This window comes from Neophocaena asiaeorientalis, unplaced genomic scaffold (assembly GCF_003031525.2).
Source record: "Neophocaena asiaeorientalis asiaeorientalis breed wild unplaced genomic scaffold, Neophocaena_asiaeorientalis_V1.1 scaffold461, whole genome shotgun sequence".
Taxonomy (NCBI): domain Eukaryota; kingdom Metazoa; phylum Chordata; class Mammalia; order Artiodactyla; family Phocoenidae; genus Neophocaena; species Neophocaena asiaeorientalis.
The window spans coordinates 3,682,438-3,705,864 of NW_020173230.1; the positions used below are offsets into that span (position 1 = coordinate 3,682,438).

At 56.5% G+C, this 23,427-nt stretch overlaps 1 protein-coding gene across 1 annotated transcript in view; it reads left to right on the plus strand.

Annotated features, from left to right (window-relative positions):
• The window catches only part of CUX1 (cut like homeobox 1), a 368,097-nt gene that overhangs the window by 284,571 nt on the left and 60,099 nt on the right, over positions 1-23,427 (plus strand). The window contains exons 12-14 of the mRNA XM_024745460.1: positions 8,946-9,004; positions 12,564-12,612; positions 13,326-13,422. Of these exons, the coding sequence (XP_024601228.1) occupies positions 8,946-9,004; positions 12,564-12,612; positions 13,326-13,422 (205 nt within the window). The remainder of the gene's footprint in view (positions 1-8,945; positions 9,005-12,563; positions 12,613-13,325; positions 13,423-23,427) is intronic.

Below are 23,427 nucleotides of genomic sequence, written 5' to 3' on the forward strand. Positions count from 1 at the left end.
CCCCCGCCGTAGCCGTTGCACACATGTATCTCGTTTTTGTTGTCTGCAAAGGTCATGGTTAAAATTCCTTCTCTTTTGAAAGCAGAAGTGACTGTTGGGGTTTTATCTCAGGTGAGCTCCAGCCATCAGCCAAGTCTTTCCCTCCAGTGAGACCAGTATAAGGAGGCGTGAGGTTCCCCTGGACACGTCACTCAGAAGCTCCGTCAGGGCTCTTGTCTGGAGAACACCTTGTCCTGACAGCAGGCATGGCAGCCTTGACCTCTGTGAGGCAGCCGGAAGCAGAGCCCTGAAGCCCAAGGCAGCGAGGTGGGATGGGCCTTGACCCCTCCCATCAGCCCCTGCCCAGGTGTCACGTCCCTCCTGGTCAGCTGTCCTCGCACGCAGCCCGTTGCAGAAACCCCGATCCTTGGTGCCCACCTGCCCACAGCACGCCGCATGGGCCGGAGTGCCGTCGGGGCGCAGGCCATCCGCAGACACGTTAGTGCAGCTCTGCCAGCCTTCCCTGGCTCCTGGAGAAGGTGCCGGCAGGAGGACCCAGCACACCGAGACCCCAGCCCGCCCTGTGCCCAAACAACGTGAAAGCCAGGGGTTCGTGGAGGGCACATCTGCACCGAGCCCCGTGGGCCCCGCTCCCCACCCGCAGGGATGGTTTTGACGCTCAGGCCTGTGCCAGGCGCCAGGGCCCGGAGCGTGGTGCTGCTTTAGCACGGGGAGCTCCCACCATCAGCCGCTGGTCTCCCTCCGGCGTCTTTAGCAGTCTAGCCGAGAGCTAGATCCTCTTGGGGCTCCTCGTAAATTGGTGTCCCACATTCACAACCCAGAACCTTTTACGTTCTATTTTTTTAATTACACTTTATTTAAGGTATTCCCAATCTGTTGAAGTTAGCATAACGTGGAGATAGTCGTGGCACCCCAGATTCACACATCAGAGCCAGCAGGGACTCCTCGGTGGTATCTTATTTGACAGGGAAGAGACAGGACCGGTGAGGGCGCGGCATCCGCTCTGCCGTCCCCGCTCCACCGGGCACCCCCCCCCCGCCCCCGCTCAGCGCCCATTCGAGGCGGGTGTGAATGGATAAGTGACCGACTGCCAATTATAGTCTCTGTGCTCTGAAGAAAGTGGATCAGAGTTGGTTGTAAAAATGTCAGGAAAACTTGTTCTTATGTAAAGTAATTCCAGAATGTGGTTAGGCCCATTTTGATTTTTTTTTTTAATTGAGATTTTTTTTTTTTCCTCCACGCATGACCATGTTTCTGAGGCAGAACTCAGTCTCCAGCAAGTCTTGTCCTCCCGGCAGCCCCCTGGCCTGACCTCGCTGGCGCCGGGCCACCCACAGCTCATCCTCACTAGATCCTTTCTCTGCCCCTTTGGGTGGATTTCATCCACTGTCTGAGAAACTGCCGGGTGCCCGGGCCCCGCAGAGGAGACGGTCCTGCCGGGATGGGGAGATGGTTGAGGCCCAGTCACGCTGAGGCTCTCATCGGCCTGCCCACTGAGTGCCAGTACTCACTTTTGATTTCCAGATTCAGTGTCATTTCCTCGTGTTATAGCCGTTTCTGACCCCAGCAGTGGCCCTGCTATTGGATAATTGGCCTTCCCCTCCTTTGTAACAGTTAAAGGCTTCGACTCAAGTACGTGATGCGTTTGACTACATGAGAGGGAGGCTGTAGACCTTACGTTTTTTATTGTAGAGCAGTTTCTTCTAAATCAGTTAAGGTTTTAATGTTTGCCTTCACCAAAAATGAAACGCAGTTTCACAAATTAATGTTCTTTATCTGTATCTTGGGGGAATTCTTTAATACTGTGCAGTTAATGAGACAATTTGGCAATACTTCTTCCAAAATTATTACTCCCTTACCTTCATCTGATCTGATAATCAAAACACGTCCTCCAGTAACAAGACTTTTCTGATTTTAATTATCTTAACCCCTTGTCGCCAGGAGTGAAGCTCTCCCTGATATCGAACCCACACGCAGAAGGTATCAGCCTTCCCCAAATGGGCCCGTCAGCCTCCCTCGCCCAAGGGAATAAGGTTAATTGAATGAGATACTACCCTGGGCTTTTTTTTTCTCCTAACGTGTATAATTTATAGTCTCAAATCTAAACTAAGCAGCGAAACAATTACTAGAAAAATATTTTATGAATGAGACCTGTCAAATCGACCACCTGATGCTTTTGTGGCGGGGGTCTGGGGCCCAGCTGGGGTGGCCGCTGGAAGCAGCCGGGAGCTGCCCCTGAGCTTCCCATTTCCTCCTCCTCCCGCTTCCACCATCCCCAACCCCCCGACACCCCGTCTTTTCCATCTTGGACAGTGCTGTCCAGCTTTGTGGGCTCGGGTTGGGATCTACGTCTGAAGATGCTCCAGCCTCCAGCTGTCTCTCAGCATCCTGGCGTGGTGGGTGGTTTCACCATGGACGCTGACCATGACCTCGGAGAGAAATGCGAATGTGCTTGATGACGGTCACTGAAGGGATGAGGGGCACTGGTCTCACAAGGGCAGGAGGCGTAACGGACAAGTCTTTTTTTTTGGCCATGCCGTGTGGCATGCAGGATCCCGGCCAGGGATCGAACCCGCGCCCGCTCACAGTGGAAGAGTGGCGTCTCAACCGCTGGACCACCAGGGAAGTCCCACGGACAAGTCTTGAGATTATGGAGTCTTGAGCTGACTGGGGGTCTCCTCCACCAGGACCCCCTGGGGGTGCACTCTGTAATGGAACACGTTTGGGGACTAAGTGGTTTGCTTTTCCGAGCACCTTGAAACACTCCCTCTCTTTGCAACTCATGCTTTCTTCCCTTCACCTTCGTAACCGATTGAGAATTATGAGGATAAATTGCCAGTTGGATGTTTACCAGTCTCTCTCCCCGCACTCTACTTTTTCAAGCCAAGGTCACCATCACTAGCCGCATACAGTAACCTTCAAAGAGACATCAAAACCAACTCAGAAGTGGGAGCTGTTTCCTCCTGCCTGATCTGACAAGTACTGCAGCACCGTGCCGCTTGTCAAGGATAATTCCGCATTCATAATTAGTGAAATAAGCCGACTGCCATTGCAAGCCTGCTGTTTTTGATAACACTATTCTGGGGTCTTCTGTTGGAACACTTCAGTACAGAGGCAGTGTAACGCGGCAGTCACCTGCATGCTACTCGCTAGGGCACAGGAGGCAATGCTACCAATAGCTCAGGTTTAAGATGGGCGTTTGTAAGAAAGACTGACTGGGGCCCATCTCCCCTAGGGAGAAATGATATTTTCTGCAGTTTCTTTAAAAATCAGTACTTCTCAACCATTCACCTGGGGGCCTTTTTCCAAACTGCACAAGCCTCCCCAACCCTCCGCACCCCTCACGCCACCTCCCGAGGTTCCGATGGGTCCTTTTGAGCCACTGTGGGGCACAGTGTGTCCCTCGCGGGGTGGGGACAGGACCAAAGACCGACAACCACTTCTCTGCACTCGTTCAGCGCCTTTAATTCTGGACGCTGCCTCTTTGGTTACATAAGTTCCCTCACCGGCCGTGTGTTTCCTCTGCACCGGGGCTGCCCTTGACCGCGTTTTAACAAGCATCTCATCATCGTCTCAGTGTGTGAAGCTCCGACATCCACGTTCCGTTGGTCGCTTGCCGCGGGTGGGCGTGATGATAATCGCTGTCTCGGGGAGGAGGTGCCAGCCAGCCCGTGGCTGTAGCGGGGAGGCCTGTGTGTGTCCCTCCGTGGCCCCTGCCCTCCCTGGACGGCACAAGTGAGTTTTAACGTCACACATCCCGGTATCAGAGAGCCCGGGAGCCGAGCCTCCCTGAGCCTCGTCCTGGCTGCATCTTGAAGGCACCGTGAGCACAGATTGAAGGAAGCAGTGAGCCTTCCACGGGGAGGAGGGGGGTGAAGGGGGCCCCGGGAAGGGAGGCAGCAGCGGAGACGCCCCAGAGGGAAGAAACCGAGGGCCTCTTCCCTCTGGGGCATCGTGCTAGAGGCCTCAAGACCAGTTATCTGCATTGAGGTCGTAAGTAAATCACTGCAAACCGGTGGGCATTACTGGAAATGCTTCAGGGAGCTAATTGTGGGGATCTACGGTGAATCCTCTTAGACACACGAGCCCCTGCTCACTGGGTGAGTAAATCTAGATACTCACCTGCAGATGATCCCCAGCTTGTGGCCCACTTAGCCAACCATACAATGTCCAAGTAGCTGAAATGTTGAGCCAGGACCCTCCTGGACGATGGTGGCACCATTCCGTGAGAAGGAGTTGCTCCCGTCCGCCCTGTGCCTGGGTCACAGTTCATGGAGGTTGGAGGTGACTTGTGATGGGGTTGCCACACAGGGGTCCCCCTTTTGTCTCCAGAGCCACACTTCTCCAGCTGGCAGCAAGGCCTCCAACGTCGTGGTCACTCTCCCCACCCCCTGGCCTGGGAGCGGGGGGGGGGTCTCCCCTTTTTGTCTTGCGTTCTCAGCCTCCCTGTAGTGCACGCACAGCACCCACCTTGGGCGTCCCTGGGCTTCTCCCCCAGGCTAGCCTCAGCAGATCCTAAATTTACGTAACTGCCACCTCTCACCAAGGAACAGTGGAGACCTGAGGGGGTCCCCGTTCAGGTGAAAAGGAAGGGCACGCTGCCTAGTTCCAGACCCCAGAGAGGCAGAGTCAACCTCAGACCCCTGCCCGGACCAGGGAGCCCAGTCACACCCCGCTGGGTTCTGACTGGTGGCCCCTCAGCCCCGGGGTCCACGTCAGGGTTGAGGGGTCACACACCGACGCCCCTAACCTGAGCTGTGGGTCTTCAGACAGCACTGCCGAAAGCCTGGCTCCGATTATCCCAGAGGAAGAAGACAGAGCTGCCTGTAAACCGCAACAGTCGCCTCTCCGGCCCCGTCCGTTGTGCGACAAAGGCGTGTTGCTACCTTGACCCCTTGCTGTGCGACCCGGAGGACGAGGTCTTTCGAGGGTCTTTGCATTAGTCTCTGTGCCGGAGGTCCCTTAAGTTGGTAGCCCTAGGCCCCATGTGATAACTTGACTAAGACAGATATCTTTTATAAATTCAGTACCTAATTTGCTGCACACCAAAATGCTTTGCATTTTAAATTAAATTACCTCGTTATTTGAGTCTTAGCCAGGATTTTAAGAACTTCAGATAGATAATGCTTCTAGCAATTCAAGAAACATTTGATGAGCTCCTCCTAAGTTCTGGAACCACATACGTGCTCTATGGTATTAAACGTGTGTGATTAATGTCTCATAAAACCACCGTGTTTGAGGGGTGCTTGCAGCCTGCACTTGTGCATCCGACATTTCCTCACCACTGTCCCCTGGAAACCCTCCTTCTTACTCTTCCCCCCTTCCCACATGAGGAGCGTGGGGCCCGACAGCCTAAGCCCGTCACCCAGGGTCACAGCCAAGTGGGACTGAGCTCGAAGCCCAGCTCCGCCCTAGACCTTTCCTCCCTTCTCTATACAAGGTCAGAGTGGGTTCCTTTACAAGAGCCCCTTTTCAGGAAGGCGACCCGCCTGCCGGATTCTGCATTCAGGGCGCAGGATGTGGGGCTGCCTTTCCTGCCATCGGCATCAGACAGCCAGAGCCGCTCTGGGCCTCCGTCCTCCTCCGTGGATCTGCCAAAGAGCCGCAGGGACGCTCGGAGGTGGCAGACTGGGCTGTGGAGAACTTCGTAAATGGAGCACCTGTATTGAGGACCACAGAGTGTCTTCAGAACCCTTTAGTCGTATTCAGTACCAGCCACCGGGGATAAAGTAGTCATAACTACAGTAATAACAGTCACCATCGTTACTGAGTGCGTTACCACAGGCTAAGCACTCAGTATTGCAGCTGGGGCTCTTGTCTCTGCACGTTCCACATCCACGGATTCGGAGGGCCAAGTGCCCTACGCCATTCTGTGTAAGGGACTAGAGCATCTGCAGATTTGGTACCACAGGGCTTCTGGAGCCAAATCCGCCGTGGGTACCAAGGGACGACAGTTTCATGTAGTCCTCAGGAAAGCACTGTCCCGTGTGTACCGTTATCCCCATTTTATAGATGAAGAAACCGAGGCTTAGAGAAGTTCAGTGTCTTTTCCAAGGTCCCTCTGCAGCTAAGTGGTGGAGCCAGGACTTGGCCCGGGGCTGTCAGGCCCCAGCCCGCCGGTGCCTCACTGCTTCCTGCACTTGCTCTGGGCAGCCTCGGGCTCTGCCACGGCCTTTGGTGCAGACGCCCTGTGGGGTTTTTTTTTTTTCTTTGTTTCTCTGGACGGACAGACAGATGCTCTGCAGACGTGTCGCGATAACTGGATAAGATGACATGTGAGGTGCGGAGCCGGGCCTGGGATCTGGCCCGCTGCTTGACGAGCCTCGGCAAAATCCTAGGAGCACCTGCTGCCCTTTCTGGGCAGGACCCCCTGAAACCAGACGTTACGGGCGCCCAGCAAGGAGTTTCTGGCCAAAGAACAGAGCTGAGGGCACTTGGGCTCTTGCCTGTGTGGGCCCACGCCACCTGCCTCCTGCCCCGGCCCACCCCCAGCCTGCCGCCACACGCAGGGTCCTGAGACGGCGCTCCGCTGGGAGCTCGGTGGGGGACGGGCTTTGTGAGGCGTCCCCCCACCAGGCCCCCGTCCAGGTGTCTGCTCCACAGAGGTTTGCAGCCGCCATCTTGGTTTCTTCCTGACTATGCTGCCCCCCAGGCAGGTGGCAGAAATTTCAGTGGAAGCTGTTTGGTTCTCAGTGAAAACTCATATTTAACCAGACAGATTCCAGCCCGAAAACCTTCTGATCTGGGCTGATCGAAGGCCTGCAGCCGTGCTCTCAGGAAACCCGCAGCAGGACCTGGCAGCGACAGTGGTCCCGCATCGAAGGCCCCTCGGTGCCAGCATCTGCACCGGCTCCTTGTCTCGTGCCCCTTCGCTCAGTACTTGGAGGTCACCGGTCTTCCCGTCTCACAGATGAGCCGCTGATTGACGTGCCCAAAGGGCCCAGCTCGTGAGTGACAGAGCTGACTCCAGGTTCTGGGCCGTGCCAGGTCCAGAAGCTTCATGTCTGCCGTTCTTCCTGCCCGTCTCCTGTTCTCTGAACGTGACCACTTTTTATGCGTGCTCCGCGTGCAGCGTCAGTGAGTCCCACCCTCCGAAGGTGCTTTGCATCCCGGCAGCGCTGGGCAATCTTGTGTTAGGAAAGGCTTCCCACTCTCCGACCACAGGGAGGAGAATGAAAGAATCGTGTCTTCATGAGCACCTTCTCAGCATCTTTTGTCGGAAAATGAGTGCATGCTACCCTGTTTGATTATGAGGAGAAACCATTGTAATACAGGCAAGAGGTCTTAGAAAGGAACTAGGGCAGAGCAATTCTACACCATGGAAAATACACACACAAGGAACCGCCAGCAGGCAAAAGGAAAAGACGGGCTAAATGGGGCCACGTGGGATTCAGGTGAGCATCAAGGCTAGTGGGCCAGGTGGGAATCTTCTCCCCACATTCTAGAATGTTCTCAGCCGGCTTTAAACTGTGATCATAGACGTGGCTGGTCAAGTAGAGCCTAAAAAGGTAACTAGAAGCCCTGGGGATGGGAAGGGCCTGTTGATTCAAGAATTGGAATTTGTTCGCCCCAGGCTTGGAAAGATGCTAAAGGGTCGGGACCCCCTGCTGGCTGAGTCTTTGCGTTTTATGTCAAGCTGTCTTCCTTCCCCCAAAGAACTCCTTTGGTTGAGGGGGGAAGGGCAAAAACAAACTAGGCCAAAGTCACCTTCAGAGAAGGAAGCACCCTCTGCTGACCACTCTACAGCAAAGGCTCTTCCTAGCAAGAAGGCCCCGCGGGGCTCCGGGCGCAGCCAGCCACGTGGGTACCAAGTAAGCTCACAGAGGTGAATGGAGCACGGCAGAGCATCACCGCATCTGGGAAGCTTGCCAAAGGGCCCCTGACCTTCCCTCTGAAGGGCATTCTAGGGCCAGGGAGTCAGCCATGCCCAGCCGTGGCCCTGCTGGCCAGGGTGCCCTGCCAGGGCCCTCCCTGCAGGACCTTCTGTCGGAGAAAGCAGTGACCCCCCCCCCCAGCGGACCGGCCTCCGCTGCTAAAATCCCCCGCGTCTGGGGGGACCCCTCCAGAAATACAAACGCATTTTCCCTGGTGCCTATCTGATGCTGACCTCAGTGACAAAAGGGCCGTGTCTCTTATCAGCAGGGTCCCACCAGAGGTGTTGACAACTAACCGTACATGTCAGCTGGCCTCACGTAGTTTGTGAAAAGCCACACGCTGCTTTTAAAACACCAGGAGAGCGTCTCTTCATCCTGTTGGCCATTTTGTGGGATTTCATAGAAAATGGCCTTTTCGTTGTTCGGTTTTCCACTTCTGTAAAGCTTTTTCCTTCTACTTTCATTGGGGTTTATGTTACAACCTTATGGTTGCCGTGTGTGTGTGTGTGTGTGTGTGTGTGTGTGTGTGGTGTGCGCGCACGCCTGTGCCCACTCAACATCAGGCAACAAGCAAAGGACAAGGGACGACTCCACAGTTGTCACCTTTCACTGTGCATGCCTGGGCTCCCTCGGGGCTGCTGGATGCTTTGCAGGGGACGTAGTCAGTGAACGGTCTTAGCCCGTTGGGGCTGCCATGATGGGATACCAGAGACCAGGTGATGTAAACAGCAGACACTTCTGTTTCTCACAGTTCTGAAGCTGGAAGTCCAAGATGAGGCTCCAGCATTTTCTGTGTCTGTTGAGGGCTCCCTTCTTGGTTCACAGACTGCCGTCTTCCCGCTGTGTCCTCACATGGCCCCGAGAGGGGCCTCTCGGGGGTGTCAAATTTTAAGTCACTAATTCCAGTCATGACCTCGACACCTCCCAATAGCGCCACCTCCTGGTGCCATCACCATGTTGGGGGTTAGGATCTCAGCATTTGAATTTGTGGGGACACCACATTCAGTCCATGGCAAAGCCCAGCAGCCTTTTTCAGACACGACCACTAATAAAATCCCTCTCTGTTTTCAGCAACTGGAAGAAAAACTCAAAGGACAGGCTGACTATGAAGAGGTGAAGAAAGAGCTAAAGTAAGTTTGGAGATGCAGCTCGGCCATTCACGAGCCAGGGCTCGTTGGGGACATGTGCTAAGGAAACACCATGTCAGCGAGGGGGCAGCTGCGGGGCCCCTGGCTGAGGCTCCACCACTGGGCCACATCCGGGGCTACTCACCGTGGCGGGTGTTTGCACTCAGGCCTGTGCCTGAATTCTTTGGACTTTTTATGGAACTCTGTGCGTAAAAGTTACCAATCTGCACGGAATCGGGAGATACTGCCTTTGTAGGAAATATAAAATACGAGCTTACTTTTTAGCTGTAAGTCCCCCACACAGAAGGAGAACAGAGCAAGGAAACATTTTCCAGTTGAGGCCTCACGCCTCCCTGGCTTAAACTATGGGACTTTGATCCCCCGGCCTCCACCCGAGAGGCAGCAGCTGAAAGCTTGTCACCCTTTGGAGCTGATGCTCACTTTCCCACGCTTAGAAGCTCCCTCCTCGGGCCCTGGCGCCCAGCCTGACCCTCCCGCCTCAAACTCCTTCCCCTGAGCTGCCCTTGGCCTGCCTAGAGCTCACGGGCAGTGCACCCGGCCGCCCCTTGCCCTCCCTCGCCTTGAAGAGTCTCACCCGAGCTGCCCCCTCCTCCCCAGCCAGGTTGGCAAACACTGCAGAGGGGTCCCTGGGCCTGGGTCCCTGCAGGCTCCGGGCCTCTCCCCTGCTGCTGGCCGCCTCTGCTTCCCGGGGGCCTTGCCACGCCCTCGGCATACCCTTCTGCCCCCAGCTGCACCCCGACCCCTCAGCAGACCCCCCAGTGCTCTGCCTGACGGAGGGGACAGACGCCCGTGGCTCCCGGAGCCTCTGCCTCGAAACGACTCCTCTGGTCTCGGCTTCTCCCTCCTGTCTCTCCAGGCTGACCCCGCCACGCTGGTCCCTTCCTTCCTACTCTTCCCATCAGCTCGTTTCGCTCTTGCTGACATTTTTAATTTCTCCTTTTAAAATAAGCCTACACCCACTCCCCATGCTGTTCTTCAGATTCTTAATTCCATTCCCTCGGGTTTGCTAAAAAAGCCCACGTGAAGGCCTCTTCGACCTTCTCGCCCCCTGCGTCAGCAGCCTCCTCCCTGGCGGGGTGACTCCCGGGGGCTCCACTCACTTCTCTCCCTGAGCATCCTCACCCCCGTGACACAGCGGGCCTCTGCACGCCTCCTTGGACACCCCCTCAACTCTCTGCAGGTCCAGCTTCTTTGAGCTCTGTCCTCTCCCCCACCGCATTTCCGGGGGGTATATTTTTTACTTCTCTACCCGCCTCCCGATCCCTTTCCCTCTTCCCGCCTCAAAAGAAAAAAAAAAAAGGGCTTCCCTGGTGACGCAGTGGCTGAGAGTCTGCCTGCCGATGCAGGGGACACGGGTTCGTGCCCCGGTCCGGGAAGATCCCACACGCCGTGGAGCGGCTGGGCCCGTGAGCCATGGCCGCTGGGCCTGTGCATCCGGAGCCTGTAGCTCCGCAACGGGAGAGGCCACAACAGTGAGAGGCCCGCGTACCGCAAAAAAAAAACGAAAACAAAAACAATGTGTGCCCTCCCTAGCGTTGAAGCAAAAAAACTGACTTGAAGGCCTTCTCCCGAGCCCCCGCCCTTCCCAGGCTGAGGCCAGGCCCACACCCACTCCTCTGAGCTCACCTCTCTCCCCGACAACCAAGGCTTCTTGGCCCCAGGCTGCTCCCTCCCAGGTCCGCCTGCCCGGCCACTCGCCGGCCCTCACCCTCTCCCAGGACAGCCTCCCATATTCCTGCCAGCGCTTCTGCTACATCTGCCCAACACGGCCCCAGCACAGCCCCATTCAGGTGGCTCTTCTGCTAGAAGGTGTCTCTGGCTTCCCAGTTCCTGGTGATCCACACGCCCTCTGGATGCGCACCAGCGCCCGTTCCGTCCCATCTCTTCCCCTGAGGTCCCCACCGTGCCCCACCCCAGGAGTCTGTAAAGCCTTTTGCTCCTTCAAGGCCCTTCACAGACACTGACATCTCATGAGACACACCTGTCTCCTGCCCGGGTTTTCTCCCGCTGGTGCTGTTTGGATTTTGTCTTCCACCCAGAATCACCGTAGGGTCCCTGAGGATGAGAAGTGGTTCTGAGTCTGCACAGCGCCAGGCACGTAGTAGGCTGTCGGTAAACTTGGTGAATAAATGAAGAGAGGGCTTCCCTGGTGGCGCAGTGGTTGAGAGTCCGCCTGCCGATGCAGGGGACGCGGGTTCGTGCCCCGGTCCGGGAAGATCCCACGTGCCGCGGGGCGGCTGGGCCCGTGAGCCATGGCCGCTGAGCCTGCACGTCCGGAGCCTGTGCTCCGCAGCGGGAAGGGCCGCAGCAATGAGAGGCCAGCTTACCGCAAAAAAATAAATAAAAATAAATAAATGAAGAGACACTGATGTTTTCAGTATAAATTCAGACGCACTTAGTCTTTTCTTACATGATCCTAAAGAGGCCCTCAGACAAGAATATAGCTGCAAACAGTGTGACAGCCACAAAGAAAAGACAGGCTTGTCCAGACTGCTCGCCTCTTCTCTCCTGGCTGATGCAGTGCGGCCCGAGGCTTTTAGGATTCTCGGTAGCAGCTCATCATAAAACAGAATTATGAGCTCCTCGTTCCCGTTTTGTTAGTTTACACGACAGGGGCCACCACAAAGATACAACCACGGGGGAGCTAAGAGCGGTCGGCTCCTCACTGAGCCTCCCGGGGGCCGTGGCACAGAGAGCCCCCTGGGCCCTGGGTACGCTGTGCTCTCCGGATGGCACTGCCATTGATCTTATAGAAGGGCCGAGGCTAGAGTCCCAGCTGGGAGAGTGCAGGAGGCCCGGTGCCCAGGATGGAAGCTGCCCACTTTCTCACCTTCCCGCCTTGAGCGTGAGGGGAGCGCCTGGGCTCCTTGGGGCCACAGGGACCCACAGGAAGAAAGGAGTGTCCACGTGTGCGGAACGCTGTGAACAGCAGTCCTGGGCACCCGCGCTCACTCAGCTCTCGGACTTGTTGACACAGGCCGAGACCGGAGCAGTTTCCATGGTAAGGAGAACAAAGGAGACGTAAGCCCTCGCGCCCGCACCTTGGCAGTGGCTCCTTCCCCAGCCTGGGCTGCAGACAGTCCGCTGCCGCCTTTGAGCCATCCAGCGGTGGGACCTCGCTCCTGGCCCATCCCCGGGCGGCAGCTGCCAAGTGTACCTGAGGGGCAGCGGCCAGGGGCATCGGTTCCTCTCCCCGGCTTCCTCATTACAGCTTTTTCAGCCCTTCTCAGCTTTACAAATACATTCCACTTGCGGCAGTGTTACGTCTGCGTTCAACTTAACTTTAAAATTATACTCTGAACAGACCTGGTGTGATTCCATATGGAATGATTTACATGCTGGGCAAGAAACTTTCGCTGGCCAACTGCTAGTCGAATAGTTATTCCAGAGACGCTATCAGATGATAAAGCTGCCAGGGAAGTTGTTAAAGTTGTCAGCTCCTCGGTTCCTGGAGAGCAGGAAGCGGTGACGTGGCCGCTCGTTAGCGCGGCTGCCCCCAAAGGTCCGAGCAGGGCTAACGGCTCTGTCTTGCTCTCCGCAGCATCCTGAAGTCCATGGAGTTTGCTCCGGCCGAGGGAGCTGGGACGCAGGTACATGGTCTCCCTTTGCTTTCCGTGTGCGTGAGCATCCGCGTCACTGCTTCACCGTCGCGGTGTTTCTCCTCAAGGGTATTCCGCCAACTTAGAGCAAATTAACTTAAAAGGGGCAAGAAGAGAAAAGTTAGTGTCTTTGAAACTGGTAACCGCGTTCACGTGGAATTGCAATTTAACTTGGGCAGGTCCTGAGAACGTGGGTACAAACGATTATAGGTTGTGTTAAAAGAGCAGCCCCAAGTGGACTGACTGACTTAGGAATTTTTATTATCTACTGCCTCACGTGGACAAGAAACGGGCAAGATGACAATGGCGCACGGTAACCCCGTGGCCCATTAAAATTTTAAGTCATCACGTGGAAGCCCGCTCCCGATGCCCAAAAGGCAGCCTCTGACTCTTGGTGGCTGGCACCCAAAAGAGATCACCTTTGCAGGCCTTTCTGACAGGTCTGTGGCTCCCTTTGCCTAACAAAGCGTAGGTCTAGATGCTCGGATTTGGGTACAGAAGAGGGAGAAATGAGCTGTCTGGAAGCTGTGTGAGCCTAGAAAGAGAGAAATTACTTCAGCCGGAATGAGTTACCTCAGAAAGGAACTCGAGTGTTCTCCACGTGCGTGGAGCGTCCTCGGGGGGAGGGCGGGGGGTGGTCAGGTCAGAGCGGGGATCCTGGGGTTCCGGCGGCCCCGCGGTGAGCCCCGCTCTGCCCCGTCTAGGACTCATCCAGGCCGCTGGAGGTACTGCTGCTGGAGAAGAACCGCTCGCTGCAGTCCGAGAACGCCGCGCTGCGCATCTCCAACAGCGACCTGAGTGGTAGGTTGACAGGGTCTCGCGTCCGCTTGGCCCCTCCCGGGGTCGAGGAAGAAGAAGACGAACCGTGAGTCTGGGCCGATGCATGGCGGGCGTCACCGGGCGATGAGAACCTTGACTAACGAGTGTCCGTCTCCTCCTCACCCCCCCACCCGCCCCCACCCGCTCCGAGACGAGACGGTCCAGGCGAGGCGCGAGGCCGCAGGGCGTCTGCGGAGCGCAGGCAGGGCCGTGCTGCGGGAGAGCCCACGAGGGCGCTCGCTCGCGGACGGTGGCTTTTCTGGTCTCTTCTCGGTTGTGCGGCCTCTCCCGTGGTGTTTCCGGGGCTGCTTCCAGGGCCAGGCCCTGCCCTTCCTTCCCGGCTCAGTGGAGCTTTTCTTCCTTTGTCAGGTTTTCCTTGGGAACGCCTCCCCCATCCTTAGCCTTTCTTTGCTCGTCCCGAAGTGGTGGCGTCACTGACTGCTTCGGGTTTGGCAGCTGGTAAAGCGTTTAAGAGTGTCTCGGGCTCCGATGGTATTTCATTCTTAAAATGTGCGTGCCTTCGATCGAGTGGACTCGGTGCGGTGCGTTCGCCTCAGAGCAAGTGGTGTGAGAATCCGTTGGTCCCAAAATGTCAGTGTTTGCTGCTCCTCAGGTGGGGCCCTTCTGGTTATAGCTCAAATGCTAGAGGCCTGATGAGAGGCCCGCGACCTGCCGACTCTTTACTGTGTGTGGTACCGGCTCCTTGTCACGTTAGGAGTTTGAGTCTATGTCAAGGGGAACTCTCCAGGCTGCAACGTACAAGAAAGGTGCAAACATGAAATGCATGTTGCTTGTTTCCGGGGGGCCTCGTTTGGCTAATTTAAAAATTCAATTGAAAAACAAACCAACACACCTCATTGGCCCTTGTTTAAAAAAAAAAAACAAAAAAAACTGCACTTTTTTTTTTTCCCTTTTGCGGGGCAAACTTTGCATCCTGGTCTTGGTTTTTTTTCCCTTTTGAATCCCCCATAATGCATTATGTTTGCCCTTCCTTGTAGGGTCAGCCAGGAGAAAAGGGAAAGACCAGCCTGAGAGTCGGCGTCCTGGACCTTTGCCGGCCTCCCCTCCTTCTCAGTTGCCCCGCAACACGGGGGAGCAGGCTTCCAATACTAATGGTACACACCAGTTCTCACCAGCGGGGTTAACGCAAGACTTTTTCAGCTCATCCCTGGCAAGCCCCAGCCTGCCCCTGGCTTCTACGGGAAAATTTGCACTAAACTCTCTCCTCCAACGACAGCTAATGCAGTCCTTCTACTCCAAGGCCATGCAGGAAGCAGGAAGCACAAGCATGATTTTTTCAACAGGTCCATACAGCACAAACTCCATATCTTCCCAAAGTCCATTACAACAAAGCCCAGATGTAAATGGCATGGCCCCGTCTCCCAGCCAGTCAGAAAGTGCTGGGAGCGTCTCCGAGGGCGAGGAGATGGACACTGCAGAAATCGCCCGGCAGGTGAAAGAGCAGCTCATCAAGCACAACATCGGGCAGCGCATTTTCGGACACTACGTCCTGGGACTGTCCCAAGGGTCCGTGAGCGAGATTCTGGCCCGGCCCAAGCCGTGGAATAAGCTGACGGTGCGTGGCAAGGAGCCGTTTCACAAGATGAAGCAGTTCCTCTCGGACGAGCAGAACATCCTGGCTCTTCGCAGCATCCAAGGCAGACAAAGAGGTGAGAGACTCATGGGTTGGTGCCCGTGTGTGAGCCCGTCATGGAGAGGTGTGTGTGTGTGTGTCTGTGTGTCTGTGAGATGAGACATCTGTTGTGCATCACATCAGGTACAGCTCTCAGTCCTGCCACTGCCGGAGCTCAGGGCCGAGGGGCAGGAGCTAAGGCTGTTAGACCTGGGGGGTGGTCCGGCCTCTGAAAATCCTTCAGCACCTCACGCGTAGTAGACTCGCTGTTTCAATACCACATACTGAGTCGGAGGGAATTACCTCACGCTCGACGTTCTGATGCGTTTCGTGTCCAGCGATCCTTCCGGCCTTAGGTGCTGGCCTCACATGGGGAGGGGGCCCGTGGGTACCACCCGGCCCTAGAGCAGCGGCATTGGCCGGGGGCGGTCCTCACGCAACGCTGGGTCCACGCGGAGGGCAGGCCGACCACGTGCGCCCCCCTCCTCCCTCCGCACCAGTGGGAGCGAGGCCCACGGTCACACTCCCCGTGTTTACGTCCCGCTAGCGATCTGTTTAGCATTACCGGCGAAACATGCCTGCCTTGAGTAAAATACATGAAAGTTGTATTAAAACACGCTTCCTACCCCCCGCCCATAAAAAGATAAAAAGTCCGTCCAGTCCCTAACTGCAAGAACTCCTTCCCTCTTTAACGACAGGGGATCCTTCTGCTAAGTCAGCAGTGATAGAGAAAGGGACTCTTCTCAGACGCATTGAGATTTAGACTCGGAGAAGGGAGACGCTTCAAACAGCGTCCATTCGCACAAAGGGCACCGAGGCTTTCACGGCGTTGTTAACCGAAATTGACTGTCTCTGGATGATTTATGCGAGCTTTGTTCCGGGGCTGGTGGGCGATCCGCTTGGCGGCCCTGCTCCCTCCGTTTGACCCCCGTGGCGCTGGTGCCGCAGGCCGCCACCTAGGTCCATCTGATCCCCTTTGGTGGCAGAGCCGTGGCCTCTGTGAGCCGGTCAGCCAGGGAAGGGCCTCTCCAAAGTTTCTAGTGACTCCCAAGTGGCACAGGCAGCCCTGCGCCCTCTCTGTAGTGACAGGCGGCTCAGATTTCATATCACGCAGCCCATAACGTCAACACCACCATCCCCCTGATTGTTTTGTTCTTACCACACTTGTTTTTCAACAGAGAATCCAGGCCAGAGCCTGAACAGACTATTTCAGGAAGTACCGAAACGAAGAAATGGGTCTGAAGGTATGTCGCAGGCAGGTGTTTTTCTTTGCAGTTAGTAACCTAGGAAGCAGCATGTCCTTAGCTGTGTATTCGGGTTAAAACTGTACAGTGTGATTCTGGCCTGGAACCTGATGGAAAAACAGAGCTAGTAAGTATAAAACAAAGCACGGGTTCAAGTACGCACGGCCCCTTCCCCCTGAGCTGCCCGCGCTCTACCGAGCGCAGGAGGGGGCGGCACCACTAAGATGAGCCCCAAAATGCGAATCCCACACCCACCCCCCTTTAGATTCAAATTACGCCTTTCCCCATTTTCTCAGAAGCAGGTGAAAGAGTAACATTTGTTGCTCTGAGAAGAATCAGGTGACTGAGTCAGATGAGATACTGCTGCTTCCTTGTACCTTCCCTGAACTCTGAAATGTGTCGAGGGCATGACAGAGGGGACAGATCCCAAATGGAACCTGCTCGCCAGCCCCCGTGGCACTCCTCGGAGTCGCAGCTTCGATGGGGTTTTGTCCCGGCGGTCTGCTTGTTTTTAAATGGTTTAATGTGGCGGTTCACACTTAGTGAGGTAGTGACCAATTCAAACACGTGGACGGCTTCCGGGAAGAACCAGGGCCAGCCCCCGGGCCGTAGTAGCTTCAGTGCACCTGTGCACGTGGCTGCTTGGCAGAGCATCACCATGTGACCGAAAGACGGAATTCCTGTCCTTTAGGCATGTCCGCAGGCTTCTCTCCTTGTTCATAAATTTTAAAAAGATAGTATGTGATAAGAGACCCGAAAGTTTTAACTTAAGCCTTCAGCCTCTTCACCTTGTACGAGCAAACGAGCAAACGATAGCGAGAGAATCAGCCTCCACCCCTTGCCCTCTCTGCCCATTTTTCCGCTCTGGGATACTGGCCTCAAGGACACGTACAAAGCCTTGAACGTAGTCCCAAGCCAAAGCAGCTGTTGGAGTTGTTTTTAAATGACTCACAGAAAAAGCGTTGCCTTTTAATCCTTCATCTTTTTTCTTATACCGGATTAAATGACTCGCTCTCCCTGGCCCCACCCCACGGGTAACGTCCAGCTTGGATAATGTGAGACCTTGTCCCACTGGCCGAATACTGTCTGACGCCAGGTGGAGTCAGTAGGAAGCCCTTCCTGCCCCGGGGCCGCGGTACCTGCTGTGGAGTTGCCCGCACAGCAGGTACAGGTAAACGGGAGGCCGCGCCTGCCTCCGTGTCATCACCGGCCTCGACTCAGCAGCTATTTAGCAGAATGACGTCTTTGTGCAGCCCTAAGTTTTGTTCCAGGTGTGGGTTTGATGTCATTGGTGTGGCTTCTCCCTGCAGGTAACATCACCACCCGGATCCGAGCCTCAGAGACCGGGTCCGATGACGCAATCAAGTCCATCCTGGAACAAGCCAAAAGGGAGCTGCAAGTACAGAAAACCGGTACGGAGTCCAAGTCTTCGACCGCTGTCTTCCACACTTAGTTGAAAGAATTGTCATGAGCGTGCTGGTCGGCAGTAATTAACTTTGTTAAAAAAAAAAATAGAGTGAATGTTTTCAAGCCTTGAGGCAAGCACAGAGGGGAGCAGGTCTGTGTGATGTCTATTTTGCTAACGGTTACCATTCTAGGTCATTCCCTAGCATTGACTCAGGAATGTACCCCTGGCCTAGAATCTCCGTGACTTAAATGAGCAAGTACTTTGTATCAGATTCCCCTTTTTTTTTTTTTTTTTTTTTTTTCTGGTACGCGGGCCCCTCCCTGTTGTGGCCTCTCCCGTTGCGGCGGAGCACAGGCTCCGGACGCGCAGCCTCAGCGGCCATGGCTCACGGGCCCAGCCGCTCCGCGGCACGTGGGATCTTCCCGGACCGGGGCACGAACCCGCGTCCCCTGCATCGGCAGGCGGACTCTCAACCACTGCGCCACCAGGGAAGCCCCCAGCTTCCCTTCTTTAAACGCAACACAGGCTTTTGCTACTTGGGTATATACTTGACCACAGCTGCTTTATGGAACAGACGTTGCCAGAGAGGAGCAGGAAGTGTTAAAGGGTGGATGGCCCCACCTCTGCAGTCAGTCAGCTTCAGGAATTGGCCCTCATAGCTCCCTGAGAGCTGCCTTGTGTAAGAGAACACCCACATTTCAGCTTTTCTGCGGCTGAACTTTGCTTGAGAGGCGCACCAGGCTGTAGATTCAGCTCAGACCTTCCTCTGGAGAGGAAACCTGAGTGCTCTACCCGGGGTTCAACACAGACACACCCCTGCCCTGTGCCCACGAAGCCCCTGCTCTGTGGAGTCCTTCCACCACAGACGTGGCCGCGAGGCCCCACCAGGCCTGGCTGCAGGCAGCTGTGACCACTTGGCACCTGCCACTACCTGGTCACTGCCCTGGGTTCCTGAGCTAGGGCCTGCCCACTGCCCCACACACACACTGGCCCTCCCCCTCCCCCTCCCCCTCCCCCTTGGTGGCCACACCGTAGTCACCCACCCAGAAGGGGATCTGAGCTAACAAAACCACTGGAATTTTGGGATATAGCACATGAGCACGTTAAGTTTAAAGTGATCGCGGAAAGAGAGTCACAGAGCGTTTGCACACGTAACGCCCCCCGCCCCGCCCCCCATCACACTCGTGATCATAGCTTACCCCTTCGGCTGGTGTGTCGCGGAGGCCATGTGGTCGCACAGCAGGCGCGTTGGCCCCTCTATCACTGCTCGGACAGGGTGCGTGAACGTTTCACGACGGGGGAAACGTTGGAAAAACAGAGCCGTGAGGTTCTTCCCAGTAACCTGCATGCGGTGGCAGGTCGGGTCAGGATGAAGTGGAGTGAAAAAGCACAGGGCGGTGCCGCCACCGTCTCACCTCTGTGTTTGCTCCGCAGCAGAGCCGGCCCAGCCTTCCTCGGCGTCCAGCAGCGGGAACTCCGACGACGCCATCCGCTCCATCCTGCAGCAGGCCCGCCGTGAGATGGAGGCCCAGCAGGCCGCCCTCGACCCCGCCTTAAAGCCAGCGCCGCTGTCCCAGACGGACATTGCCATCCTGACCCCCAAGCTAATGCCCCCCTCGCCCATGTCGTCGGTGTCCGGTTACTCTCCATTAGCCGTCTCCCTGAAGAAGCCCCCCTCGGCTCCCGACTCCAGCGCCCCCGCTCTGCCCAACCCCCCGGTCCTGAAGAAGGAGTCCCAGGACGTGCCCGGGCCAGACCTCCCAGGGGCGGCCGACTCCGCACAGGGGGTCCTCAGACACGTGAAGAGCGAGCTGGGCCGCAGCGGCGTGTGGAAAGACCACTGGTGGAGCGCCGTCCAGCCCGAGAGGAAGAGCAGCGCTCCCCCCGAAGACCCCAAGGCTGAAGAAGCCAGTGGCGGGAAAGAAAAAGGCGGCGGCGGCAGTGGCGGGCAGGCGCGGGCCGAGCGCGGCCAGCTCCAGGGCCCCTCCTCGTCAGAGTACTGGAAGGACTGGCCCAGCGCCGAGTCGCCGTACTCCCAGAGCTCAGAGCTGAGCCTCACCGGAGCCAGCCGCAGCGAGACACCCCAGAACAGCCCTCTGCCCTCCTCCCCCATCGTGCCCCTGTCGAAGCCCACCAAGCCCTCGGTCCCTCCGCTGACCCCTGAGCAGTACGAGATCTACATGTACCAGGAGGTGGACACCATCGAGCTCACCCGGCAGGTGAAGGAGAAGCTGGCCAAGAACGGCATCTGTCAGAGGATCTTCGGGGAGAAGGTAAGGGACTCGATGTGGGAGCCTGGGTCTTCCCATCTCCCTTCACTGCTTAGGACTGCGTATCTGTCTGGAGGGTGTGGCCATCACCCACTTAGTTAACCAAGGAGCATCATGGCCCGCCCACTCCCAAACTTCCGGGGAGGCTGGCCGGTGAACGCTCCATTTGCGGCATCCCCGTTGGGGGCCAGGTTCTGGGTGAGGCCCTCTCACCCTCCGCGGTCCTTTAGACCTCTTGTCTCACACTGTGAGGGGGTGGCAGAGTCGCCATTTGACAGATGAGGAAACCGAGGCTCAGGGAAGTTAACTATGTGCCCCAAGCTGGCAGGTGACTGAATCGAGTTCTGTCCCCCCAGCCAAGTGGAGCCCAGAGGCGCCTCTGCAGGCTGTCTCGGCCAAAAGGATCTGATCTGATCACAGAGAGAGACGACCAGCGTGCAGAGAACCAGAAGGCACTCGATAGAAACAGCAACGTAAAGCGTAGTTGTACCTCTCTCATAATTCAGAACGTGCTTGGGGCACCAGAGGGGTGAGGCAACCTGCCCAGGGATGCGCAGCTAGAGGTGGCACGGGCAGAGCTGCACAGAGCCCAGGCTGGCCTCGAGGACCCTTGTTTCCACATCGGCCTTCCCTGGCTCATGAAAGGCCATGGTTTGTGGATGGGCTACCAGACCCTTTCTGTTCTCGGCACTTCCTGGTCACTGAGATTCTGGAATAATGGGAATTTACCAGGCCTGCAAAATATAAGATAAACATCATACCCCGGGATAGTCTTAGATTAAGCAATGAATTGCTGAGCATAATGAGAAGCGCTCCAGTCCCCTAAAAGACAGCCTCCCCGGGACTTCCCTGGTGGCGCAGTGGTTGAGAGTCCGCCTGCCAGTGCAGGGGACACGGGTTCGAGCCCTGGTCCGGGAAGATCCCACATGCCGCGGGGCAGCTAAGCCCGTGCGCCACAACAGCTGAACCTGCGCTCTAGAGCCCGCGAGACACAACTACTGAAGCCTCCGCGCCTAGAGCCCGCGCTCCACAACAAGAGAAGCCGCTGCAATGAGAAGCCAGCGCACCGCCACGAAGAGTAGCCCCCGCTCGCCGCAACTAGAGAAAGCCCTTGTGCAGCAACGAAGACCCAATGCAGCAAAAGAAGCAAAAGACAGCCTCCCCAAGGGCCACGTGGCTGGGTCAGCAGTGGCCTGCCCCGCAACTTCCTACCCGCCTTCCCAGGTCCTGCCTTGAGTTCAGTGTTTGCCATGTGCTGTGCTATGAATCCTCGAAACACGGTTGTGAGCTCTTTGTCCCAACTTTGCAAAAGGTGACGGGGTGAATAGAAATGAGGATGAGAATTGAAAGTCCCTTGAAATTTCTAGTTCAGCGTTGTAAAAATATCATTTGAGAACATTTAAATAGACATTTGTGCTCATGCCTTAAATTTAGCAGAGACTTAATAGCATTGAACTTGTTTGGCCCATGAGTGCAGTTTATTCTGGAACTTGAGAACTTTTCAAAGAGTGATCGGATGCGGCCCCTAAATATCTCTGGGCTGCATCTGTGTCCTGTGGGGGGTGTTTGTGCCCATACATATGTATGGCCATATGTGAGCGTAACAAAGTCGGGTATGTACGTGCAACTTGTCGATCGTCTGCAGTGAGCTTCACTCCCAGGCTGGCTCCTTGGTTGCCACCAGCTCACCTCTGGGCCCCTACCATCGAGCAGGATGTGATCAGAGAGAGCAGACCTTTCTAAATGCCAGGCTGGCCCGGCGCCAGCAAAGGCGACGGGCGCCCGCGTCCCGCCAGCATCCGTCGCTCCTGCTCTAAAGGGGTCCTTGGCCCCCAGCACCTCGGCCTTTGCTGGCGCCACCAGGCAAAGAGCAACAGAGTTTCAGTGCTTCCTCCTCGGGCTGTCAGGACGACAAGCCTGCAGGCTTGGCAGGATCGAGACCCTGGAGGGAGCCCCTCCCCTCCGTTTACCCACCCTCCTCTCCCTGGGAGCTGAAAGCTGGGACTGTGACCGTGGCTCCCCGTGTCAGGGCATCAGCCCACTGGTGACCTTGAAAAGCTTATCCCCCACCCCAGGCTGTTGCCACCCGCCCCCAGGGGTCGGTTCCGTGCTCGGCCCCAGGAGCGCTCCCCATGTGCCACCCATCCCGACCACGCCTCCGCATGGCCACGCGCGAATCACTGACACATTCTGCGGCCTCACACCAGACCCGGGGTGCTGATGCTGTGTGTCTTTGGTCGCCATTCCAGGTGCTGGGCCTGTCCCAGGGCAGCGTCAGCGACATGCTGTCCCGGCCGAAGCCATGGAGCAAGCTGACACAAAAAGGCCGCGAACCCTTCATCCGGATGCAGCTCTGGCTGAACGGCGAGCTGGGCCAGGGCGTCCTGCCTGTCCAAGGACAGCAGCAAGGGCCAGGTAAGGGCAGCCCCGCCCTGGGCTGCTGCAGGCGGTGGGGGAGGGGAGCCTGTGCGGGGAGACCACCAGCCACGCCATCAGCTGCTGCCCGAGAACCACCCCCCTTCCTCCACCACCTGTTGCCATGGGACTGACTCCGTTTTGGGGAGAGAGAAGATTGTGCCTAGCTAATTTTATAAGCAGCAGAAAACGCGTTACCAATTAGGAAAATGCTGTTTATACATAAATATAGGTAAGAGTCAAGTAGCTAAATCAGGGAAGCAGGAAAGGAAATCAGCCAGAGGAGCAGAACGAAGGGTCTCATGGTGACGGCTTCTGCTTGCTCGCCAGCCAGTGGCCCAGCTTTCTACCGGCAGTGCTTTGCCTGCTGGCATGGACGCCCAACCCCCGCCCCGTTCTGGCCCTCCCCGTAAGGAGTGGGTGCCCTCCCTTGGGCCTTTGGGGCCCTTATTGCTGTGCTCCGGGTATTAGGAAGCTGTAACCGCCCCCCAAGTTTGTTTCCTCGTTTAACTGTACCCATTTCTCTCGTTCAGTCCTGCACTCCATGACGTCACTCCAGGACCCCCTGCAGCAGGGCTGCGTGAGCTCAGGTAACTAGCCATGTCCGGTGTTTTGAATGAAACATTTCCCTGCCTTTTGTGTTTTCCTCTGGTCTGTACTGGGGAGACTTGAAGGATCCCTCGTTCTGGATCCGGTGAGCTGAAAACATGGTACCCTCCAGTCAAACTGGATTCGTCGAGGTCGTAGTTTCTAATGGAGAAGGAGAGAGTCGGCGGCCGAGTGCAGGTCCCTCCAGCGTTTTCTCGTGCCTCACCGTGCGCTTTCATCAGTCCGTCGGCTCATAGGTGTGAGGCCCTGTGTTCGGGGCTGGGGGCTGGGGACTGGGGTCCAAGTCAGAGACGGATTCTGTGCTCAGGGGGCTTCCAGTCTCATAGCAGGGGACAGGGGACAAGGAACGGGCATTGCAGTTCAGGGCGTGACACTCAGGAGAGTGGGACTGAGGTTGGGGTCCAGCCT